The sequence below is a fragment of the Sceloporus undulatus genome, chromosome 6, assembly GCF_019175285.1.
Source record: "Sceloporus undulatus isolate JIND9_A2432 ecotype Alabama chromosome 6, SceUnd_v1.1, whole genome shotgun sequence".
NCBI lineage: Eukaryota > Metazoa > Chordata > Lepidosauria > Squamata > Phrynosomatidae > Sceloporus > Sceloporus undulatus.
Window position 1 is genome coordinate 150,842,536 of NC_056527.1, and position 10,142 is coordinate 150,852,677.

Below are 10,142 nucleotides of genomic sequence, written 5' to 3' on the forward strand. Positions count from 1 at the left end.
GAATACTCTGATTCTAGGAACAGAAACACAGCATGGGCATGCAAAGAGTTGCTTGTAGGTCCCTTGCAGGACTGCGAGTCCCTGGCCAGGTACCCAGTTATATCAACTATTCTTCTTAGGTGTGCCCAGAAAATGGTCAGTTCTGGAGGTGGCCACAAGATGCAACAGAATAAATAGTTGGATCCTGGACTAAATCTTGGACTGGACCATACTGAGCTGCTAAGTCCAATTTAGTCTCTCTCCCCTCCTCCCTCCTGGCCTTCTGTTGCTCCTTCGCTGTGACCATTATCTGTTCAAGTATCTGCTGTTGTTCGGCCGGCAGGAATAGAATTAAGGCAACTAATTGATTTTTTTCTCCTGGCGGGTGGCGGGGATGCTCTTTGCTTGCAGAGTTTAGCCACTTGGGAGAACGAAAACAAGATGTATTGCAAACAAACCCTTCTGGATGGAGAAGGTCCCAAGACGTACTGGACGAGAGAACTGGCAGGCGACGAGCTCATTTTGGTAAGCTTTTGATATCAGATGGGTGACGAATCCGTGCCAGCAGTTAGCCTGAACTTTAAAGGCGCTGTCCAAAGTGCTAAGCAATATTGTGTCTCCCAAATAAGTTCACCATCTTGGGCAACACTGGGCTAATCTGAAAAGCAGCTATACAGCCCTACTCTCCAGCACTCTTAAGATACAAGTAACTGGAGCATTCCTCTTTTACATTGATGTAAATGTTATTGTGACAATGTAATCTAAAAGTTGGCTATTAATGTTGATGCATGCTTTCAAGTCATTTCTGACTCATGGCAACCCTAAGGAGAACCTATCCTGGGGTTTTCTTGGCAAGATGTCTTCAGAGGAGGTTTGCCATTGCCTTCCCCTGAGGCTGAGAGAGTGGGACTTATTGCCCAAAGTCACCTAGCAGGTTTCCATGGCACAGTGGAAATCGAACTCTGGTTTCCAGAGTCGCAGTCCAACACTCAAACTACTATGCCATGATATAGAAATATATAACTAAGTACATGAAACTCACCCACTCAAAACAGTGACCTGAGCATTGATTTGACACAGCCTTACAATTCAAAATTCTATGCAAATTCCGTGCAAATCTTACAATCAACATTGTAAGCATGAACAGTTTTAATCCCAAAGGCTGTTTTTCAATAGTCTGCTTGTCCCTGACCTCTAGCATGCTTCCACAGTCTCATGCTTCCAAATGTTTTATTGCTGATAGTTGCTGCGGGAATTGCAACTGCAGTTGTGTAACATCTGTATCCAGTCACAGGCTGCTGTTGCGTTACTACAGAGGTGAATTTGCAAAGGGCTTGGTGTACATCGGTGCATGACGCGCACAAGTGCCTGACTGCATTGTGTGTAATGCATGTCAGTGCAAACTACATTAATGTACATTGTGCACCACTGTGCACTAGTGTGCAACATGCACCAGCGTGCATTGCTCCTAATGCACACCGGACACTCAGAAAGTCTCCCAATATGCATCTTTGCAATTCAGCAACGAGGTTTCTAAGCACCTCTGCTATATGTAAAGTTATATATTTTATAACGGATCATATCAGATTCCGGCAGATATGTGTATTTCTAGCCTGGCTTGAACATATGTGCTTTTTTCCATGTGGGAAACTGCTTGGTAATTTTATTTCCTTATTCACTGACAAGCGGCAGAAATAAATAAGCAAGATTACTCATTTTCACAGAAGGAAAACTGCAACAGGTTACTATGCCTAACATCCTTTGAAAGGACCTATACCACGCTGGAGCATGAATGCTTTAAAGGCGAGCATGTCTCCCTGATTGCTTTCTTGCTAAAAGCTAGAAGGGATTTTTCTGCAAGAGGGGAAAATGGCCTCGGACACAATTTTTCACAGTTCACAGATCACACCGGGGCAGGTGGTGGTGGCGGTGGGGCTGTCTTCAAATCACATTATTACTGGAGTCAAAGATAAGTCTATCCAAGGTTGCTTGGAAGCAGAATCCGCAAGCTCTTTCCCAAGAGGGAGGCCAAAAGCCAAAGAGAAGAGAGGAATTTGCACCGCACCTGATCAAAGCCATGGGGAGCTTTGGGGCAAAGGGAACGAATGAGTGAACATTTTTATAAATGGCACAGATGAACTGTGAAATTGAACACGGCAGGCGAGGAGGTTCGACGTACAGTTTGGACGCTGGCACAGGCCTTTGATCTCCTTTTAAGACGCGGCTCAAATTGGGCTTTCATCTCTGGCCTATGCTCTGCCCTCCTTTTTCCTCTTCTTCTTAACCCATCTTCACTATCACATAGCCCAGATTTTGGGGTTACCAGTCTCACTGGGAATTTACTCTCAAGATCACTCAAGTATTGGTTCTAGTGGCACATTATTAATTATTAATTAATTATTTTGTGGGTTTTTTGTGGGTATGTGGCCATGTTCTAGAAGAGTTTATTCCTGATGTTTCGCCAGCATCTGTGGCTGGTGTCTTCAGAGAAATAATAATAATAATTATTATTATTATTATTATTGGGGTATGCTTTGGACCAGATAAAAAGAGTGTATCTACATTGGAGAAATAATGTGCTCTCACTGCCATGGCTCCATCCCCCAGAATCCTGGGATTTGTAGTTTTGGGAAGCAGCAGAGAAGGCTGTTAAAAACAGATCACTGATAAAAGTGCATAAAAACAGTTCACTATAAAACACACCATGGTACTGTTTTATAGTGAATTGTTTTTAAGCGCTTTTATCTTTTTAAGCTGTATTTTATTATTTTAACTAGCGATCAGTTTTAATATTGCAATGGTTTAATTTCATTTTAACGCTCGCTTTTGTGTATTTAAATTATACTGTTTTTGTTTTTTTAAATTGTAAGCCACTCCGAGTCCCAGTTTTGGGGGAATGCAGGATAGAAAGGATAAGTCGTTTGTACAACTACAAATCCTTGGATTCGACAGGATGGCATTACAGAAATTTCAAGTGGTGTCAAAGTGCATTGCATCCCTGGTCAGGGGCTTCCATCACAATTGTTTTGGCCTGTTAAGTGTTGGTTTTATGCGTACCTCACCCTGAGATCTTTTTATCTTGGACAAGATAGAAATATTTAATAAAATCATGGTCCAAAACGCACTGCAGAAATAATCCAGTTTGAGATTGCTTTAACTGTCTTGGCTAAATACTAGGAAATTCTAGGAACTGTAGTTTTGTGAGACATTTAGCCTTCTCTGTCAGAGAACTCTGGGGACACAATAAACTACAATTCCCAGGATTTCCTAGCATTGAGCCAGGGCAGTTAAAGCAGTCTTAAACTGGATTTCTTCAGTGTTTTGGACCGATAATAATAAATGCCCAGGCAACAAAGAAGTTGAGAATGAGTCTGCTACCCATTGGAAGAGAAAATTGGAGCAACAGAAAGGAGCAAAATCTTTAAGTGGTGGTTTCCAAACTTTGGTTCTCCAGATGTTCTGGACTACAGCTCCCAGAATTCATGAGGATTGACTAAGCTGGCCAGGGGTTTCTGGGAGCTGAAGTCCAAAACACCCTCCCTTTATGAAACTGGCAGAATCTGATGCACTTCCCCATTTGCCTTTTCTTTCTTCTCCAGACTTTCGGGGCCGACGACGTTGTATGCACAAGAATTTATGTCAGAGAATGAAGACAGAAGAAAAGCCCCACAATGTCAGCCGCCATGGGATGGGTGAGAGGATGAAGAGAACGGATTAAGAAGCAGATGTTGTGGGGGAAAACAACAATAATAACAACCCTGCATAGTAAACATCCATGCATGTTGTCTGAAGAGCCGCCTCGATCGTACATGGCATCTCAAATCCCAGTCGACCAGCCCACAATCTCAGGCTTTGTCTTTTTCCCACTTTGACTACAAACCCTGTTAGAATCGTGTGTGCATCTGTGTGTCTCCTTTCCCCCCCATATCCCTCCCTTGTTCATTATTATTATTATTATTATTATTATTATTTTGCATTGAGTAGGTTCAAACGTGTATGATTTCAGCAATCATTAAATTTATTGGATATCATTCCTTAGTGCTTCCCAAATAGTATTTCTTTTTGGGGGAGGAAGGGAGGGTTCACCTGTTTGTTTATTTGGCGCAACCAGAAAAGCAAAGGGAGAGTGCGTTCCCACTGTGATATAAAGCGAATCATTGATGGTGTTATATGATCATTGTTCCCATTTGAAACTAGTTCTGATCCTACTTTGATTGATTTCTGTTGCGATAAAGCGAGGCAAACATAAAAAGCCAAACAAAAGGAGACTCCACAACCCTCTGAGGCAAAGTCTTCCATTGTCAAACAGCTCTTACCATTAGGAAGTGCTTCCCAATGTTGAGGTGGAATCTCTTTTCCTGTAGCTTGCATTCATTGCTCCATTGTGTCCTATTCTCTGGAACAGCAGAAAACAAGCTTGCTCCCTCCTCAATGTGACATCCCTTTAGATAGTTAAACAGGGCTATCATATCACCTCTTAACCATCTCTTCTCCAGGCTAAATGTACTCAGCCGCCTAATCTGCTCCTCATAGGACCTTTCAGTATTTTGATCGCCTTCCTCTGGACATGATCCAGCTTGTCCAGCTTGAATGTTGTGGCACCGCTGCTCTCTGACACGGACAGCTAAAACTACAAAGCCCACAATAATATAGCGTTGAGCTACAGCATTTACAAATGGTGTCAAACTGCATTAATTCTGCAGTGTAGATGCAACATCAAACCACTACGCCACGGGGGCTCCTTACACACTACAAACCGCCAGGTCTCAAACCACAACCCAGGCCTCACACTACAAACTGCCAGGCTTCAGACTACCTGCACAAAACGCACCTCAAATTCCAAACTAGCTGGACTATCAGCCACCAAACGACAAACCAGGTCCTGGGCTACAAACTTTGGTGCGGTCAAGTTGACGCCGACTTCTACTGACCTTGTTTGAGGGTTTGCTTGGCAAGATGCATCCAGACATTTACCACTGCCTTCTCATGAAGGTGAGAGTGCGACTTGCCCAAGGGTTTCCATGGCTGAGCAGTGATTCGAACCCTGGTTTCCAAACACTCGAACCACTGGCTCTCCCATCATTATCATTCGCCAACTCTTTCTGCCTAGCCCCCCTCCCTCTCTTTCCCCCTTCATAATTCAAGCTGCAAAAACTGGCTCTAGAACTCCACTTCTTAGCAATTTCCCAAATTCTGGTGTATTTATTTATTTATTGGATTTATCTTCAAAATGACATTTAAGGCAGTGTGCACTCCAAAAGCCAGAGAGGGATGCCCAGCTATCAAGACACCACCTCTCCATAATTTATTGTGTTAAGACAGTAATCCTAGAGTAGAAAAGTACAAGGTGGCTGGACTTTATAACAGCAAACCTAGTGTGTGTGTTTTGTATGTGTGCTTGGCTCCCTCAGTACTCAAGACCTGTACTCTCAGCCTCAGAAGATGGCCATGGCAAACCCTCTCTGAAGAAACTTGCCAAGAAAAACCCACAATAGGTTTGCCTTAGGGTTGCCATAAGTTGGAAACAACCTGAAGGCACGCAACAACAGCAACAGCAGAATTAATATAGGGCAAATACTGGAAGCCCTATTGAGTGGAGGCAAAGAGGACTATAAACTAGGACACGTATATATTTGGAGTCTTGGTGGTCCTGATCCTTAGTGCCTGATCATTTTGAAAGGGTTAGCCCCCTTCAAAACTATCCTTAAAAAGGGCATGAGCCCACCTTGTTTTGGGGTACATCTCTGAACACCTCCTGTTTTATGAGTGACCCTTACAACTTGCAGCAGTCAATTCAACTTTCACAACCTCTTGCAGGAACTTGTGCTTCCTTTGTGTGTATTGTGTGCTTGCAAGTCGTATTCGACTTATGGCAACTGTAAGGCGAACCTATCACAGGGTTTTCTTGGCAAGTTTCTTCAGAGGAGGGTTGCCCTTGTCATCCTCTGAGGCTGTGAGATTGTGACTTGCTTAAGGTCATCCATTGGGTTGCATGGCTGAGCTGGGAATTGAATTTTGATCTCCAGAATTGGAGTCCAACACTCAAACCAACTGCACCACACTAACTCTCTGCCTTTGCAAGACCCATAGTGAGTGTCAGGAATCGAGTTTCGAACACACTGTTGGAAACCACATGGTCCCTAGGGACTACATTCCTCTCCCTCCCATCTTTACGCTCCATCCCTGTTGCCTAGCAGATTACAGCTCTGCATCCAGGGCTTAAGAGCATTTGAGGTCAATGCACATGGCTCACGCAGTCAACTGAGAGATGCAAAACACATGCTCTCCCGTCGCCACTTTTCCATCTCAGGCCCAAGATGGACAGATCCACTTAAGTCTTTGCATAAAATCGTGCAACTGGGCTTAATCGCCACATCCTAGGCATTTGTCTTTCTCAAATCCCAGTAAAAAGGTAGTGTCTCACTGGCCTACCAGTCTGTTTCCAGGCATAATCACAAGTCTTAGTTATGGCCCATAAAACCTGGTTATGACGGGTTCAGCCTTAGGGAGTATTGAAGAGATTGTTATTGCATGTTCATTTTCTCACTGAAAAGGTTTACAAGTGAAAGCTTCCCCACTACATAGAATATTGACATTCACATTGTACTGAAAGGCTTTAAAAACTAAAGTGACAAAGTCAATGCAGAGCTGCAAATGCACACCAATATCCTAGCAATTTCTATTCCCCTTCCCTCCGCTAGAAAATACATGAATTACAAAGAAGGAAATAAAATCCCCACAATTCTCATCAACACTTAGAAAAACTGGTTGAACACCACAGAACCGATTTGGGGTAGCAAAAGATATGTCTATGGGGATTGTTGTTATTTTTTTCGGTTTGTAGTAACTTGCAGAAAGCACTGGAACAGGGGTAGGAATTGCACACTTCCCTGGTTAAAATATGGATGTTGGTTCATCTCCGCTGGGCATTGACAAGCCAGGAGTGTGTCCATTTGGACACATTCAACTTCACAGATTATATAGTTTTTTGTGGAGTTTTTCAGGCTATATGTCCATGTTCTAGAAGAGTTTATTCCTGATGTTTCACCGGCATCTGTGGCTGGCATCTTCATCCTTCTCCAGCCACAGATGCTGGCGAAACGTCAAGAATAAACTCTTCTAGAACATGGACACATAGCCTGAAAAACCCACAAAAAACTATGGATGCCGGCTGTGAAAGCCTTCAACTTCACAATTAGCTTGTAAACCCCTTAGAGAGTGCGGAGTTCACCGATAAGCAGTAATGTAAATGCTATTGCTATCATGGTTTTTTTCTTGGCAATATTTGTTCAATATCTGCAATCATCTGAAGCTAAGGGAGTGCGACTTGCCCAAGGTGCCCAGTGGGTTTCCATGGTCAAAAACATGGTTTCCAGAGTCATAATCCAATGCTCAAACCACTACACCATGCTAGCTCTGGTCCTTAAAAATCATTATCATCATCCTCTTTCCATAGACAAGAGACCCTTAACTGGTCAGAGCGCAAGAGGTTTGAAAGCCATCTGGACTCCGCACCTCAAAAAGAGAGCTTGGGAACGGTCTCCTCTTTGAAGCTCAGGTTTGTATAGACATTTCTGCCCAGCCCCACGGAAGGCTTTGACATCTTCCCTTGTTAGGGCAAACTGCTGCTCCATCTACTTTTGACCCCCATCCCTTATGAAAGGGGACACTCCCCTCGAGTAATTTCAGACAATGTCGTATGCGAAACGCTCACACAACGGACGCGGTGGCCTGTTAAATTAAGCTTGAATTCATTCAGAGTATGTTAATTTTATGAATACTTTGGGCCAAGCAATTACGATTTCGGTTTTGGTTTGGCCCCAAGCTCATCATTAGGATGCCGACCTAATTAGGGGGCCAGTTAGCCAAGTTCGGCATTCTTGTCTCCATGTGCTAAAAAGACAAAACAACAACAACGCCCATTATAATGACAACAATGGGATGGGTCATTGGAAAACTCTCAACGCAGTGAAGAAAAAAGTGAGAATAGCTATGGATAATGGATGTGCTTACGTAGTTTTGCTTCCACCTGGAGATGCTCCAAAGACACAAACTAGCTGGATTTTATTCCTAAAAATCATGCATGTAAGTGTGTCTTCATTTCTTGCCATAAACAACAACGCACATGGGTTGGCACACTGAAGTACAGGGGTGTGTGGCGTTCATATGGGATGAAGTTGCAAACTCCAAGCATCCATTACAATCCCTCTTTTGGCACTCTACCAAGTCTTTGTTCAAAATCGAGCTTCGGCGTGCCTTTCACGTCCCCTGCCCACCGCACCAACCCATGAGCTCAGCTTTCTGCTTGGCGAAAAGAGTGAGAACTTAATAGAGTCTCTGTCATTCCAGAATCGAATGAACTTCCCAGTCCTTTTGATTGTTGCCAATGAACATCCTCCAAAAGCTAAATGTCCTGAAGCTGGTGGTGGAGAGAAGAGGTTGAGGCTGAACACGGAAATGCACCACAGACCAAGAATGGGCAGCTAATTTGCATGTTTTATGCACACTTCATTAACATAATTTCCAGAGCATTTCTTTTCTTCTGAGTTTGCTGGGTGCTATGCCATTGTCGGCAGGCAGTTAGGATTACGCAGAATATCTCTCTGACTTGGTTTTTCTGGCATTTGAGAAACATACCACCTAATAGAGCAATACTCAAAGGAGTGGTCCATGGACCAATGGTGGCCCATGAACCACCAGCTGCTGGTCCCTGATGAGTTTCCAGAAAAGGAAGGAACATTAGTAGCCAATGAACAAAATATGGTGCTGGTCTCTGGCACACTGGACAAATAACTTGCTAGTGCACTCCATTAGATAATTTAAGATGCCTTGATCTAATGGTCTGCTGATCATGCAGAACGAAGAGGAAAAAGTGGCAAATCAAAGCAGAGTTCATAAAGCTGCTCATGGATAAAAGATTGCATTGTAGCCATCATGAATTTGCAGATCATGGGTTCTAAACAATTGGTGGTAAGATGCCAGCAGGTAACGCTGAACTGATCTAGAAAAGTATCCGAACATGACTAAAGGTAACTTACTCAGGCCAGAGGTCCAAGACTTACCGTTCCAAGCAGACAACTTGCCCCAATGAAACTTGAAATTCAACAGAGACTACTTCCACCCCCATCTTGGGGCTGTGTGTGTGTTGTTTGTCTTCAACTAATTTCTGATTTATGTTGATCCAGTAGCAGGGTTTTCTTGGCAAGTTTCTTCAGAGAGGGTTTGCCATTGCTATCCTCTGAAGCTGAGAAACCGTGACTTGTCCAGTTTCGTGACCGAGCAGGGATTCAAACCCTGCTCTTCATGTTCAAACCATGATGCCACGCTGGCTCCCACCTTGAGGTTAGCTACCTTTGTAGGCTTTGTAACAAGTAGGCAACTTTGGCAGATCCAGAAGCCAACTTTTGACTCTTTGGAGTCTCTGGAGGCCATGTGCATTGCCAAAAACAACCACCACCCCACTAAAGAAGAAGAAAAAGCCTAAACCCATTGAAATTCTTGGTGTCCATCACCATCACATTTGGCGAGGACATGGGAGCAACCCTTTTCAGTGGCCGCTCCCAAGTTGTAGACTTGCTTTCCTCAGGAGGCTTGGTTGACTGCCTCCCTGCTATCTTTCCACCAAGTAAGAAGGTAAAGGGCCTTTTTGATTTAGAGGAATCTGGTTTTTAATATGTTGTGGCAGACTGAACATTTAAAAGGGAGTGTAGTGTCTCTATATTATAATGTTTTAAACTTTTAAAAAAAATTTTTTTTAACTTGTTTTGGTTTAGTTATGCTTTAGCTTTGTATTCACAGGTTTTTAAAAATGTTGTACTAAGATTTTAGATGGTTGTGAGCCACCTTGAACCCCATGCTAAGAGAAAGTTGGGTTATCAAATAAATAAATAAATAAAGTAAGACGCTGCATGGGGAAGGACTTGTTGGCTTTTTAAAAGACAAAACCTCAAATTATCTTGTGCCAGAAAAGGACACCTTGGGAACGGAAGGTGATAAAAACAGCTGGCAGGAGGGGGGTATATGTATCCATCCACTTTTACTGTATAAAGAATAGAGAGCCTTAATTTTAAAAAAATCTATGGCTTGCAGTCTAGCAATCTGTTGTGCCTAAATACCCTAAAGGCACCAGATTCCCTCTGATCTTGGAAACTAAGCAGGGTCAG

The 10,142-nt window shown here is 43.2% G+C and overlaps 1 protein-coding gene across 1 annotated transcript in view; it reads left to right on the plus strand.

The window, feature by feature from the left end:
- Positions 1 to 3,944, plus strand: part of CRABP1 (cellular retinoic acid binding protein 1) — a 13,704-nt gene extending 9,760 nt beyond the window's left edge. The window contains exons 3-4 of the mRNA XM_042475125.1: positions 391 to 504; positions 3,579 to 3,944. Coding sequence (XP_042331059.1) covers positions 391 to 504; positions 3,579 to 3,629 — 165 coding nt within the window. The 3' untranslated portion in view covers positions 3,630 to 3,944. The remainder of the gene's footprint in view (positions 1 to 390; positions 505 to 3,578) is intronic.
- Positions 3,945 to 10,142: the final 6,198 nt, after the last annotated feature.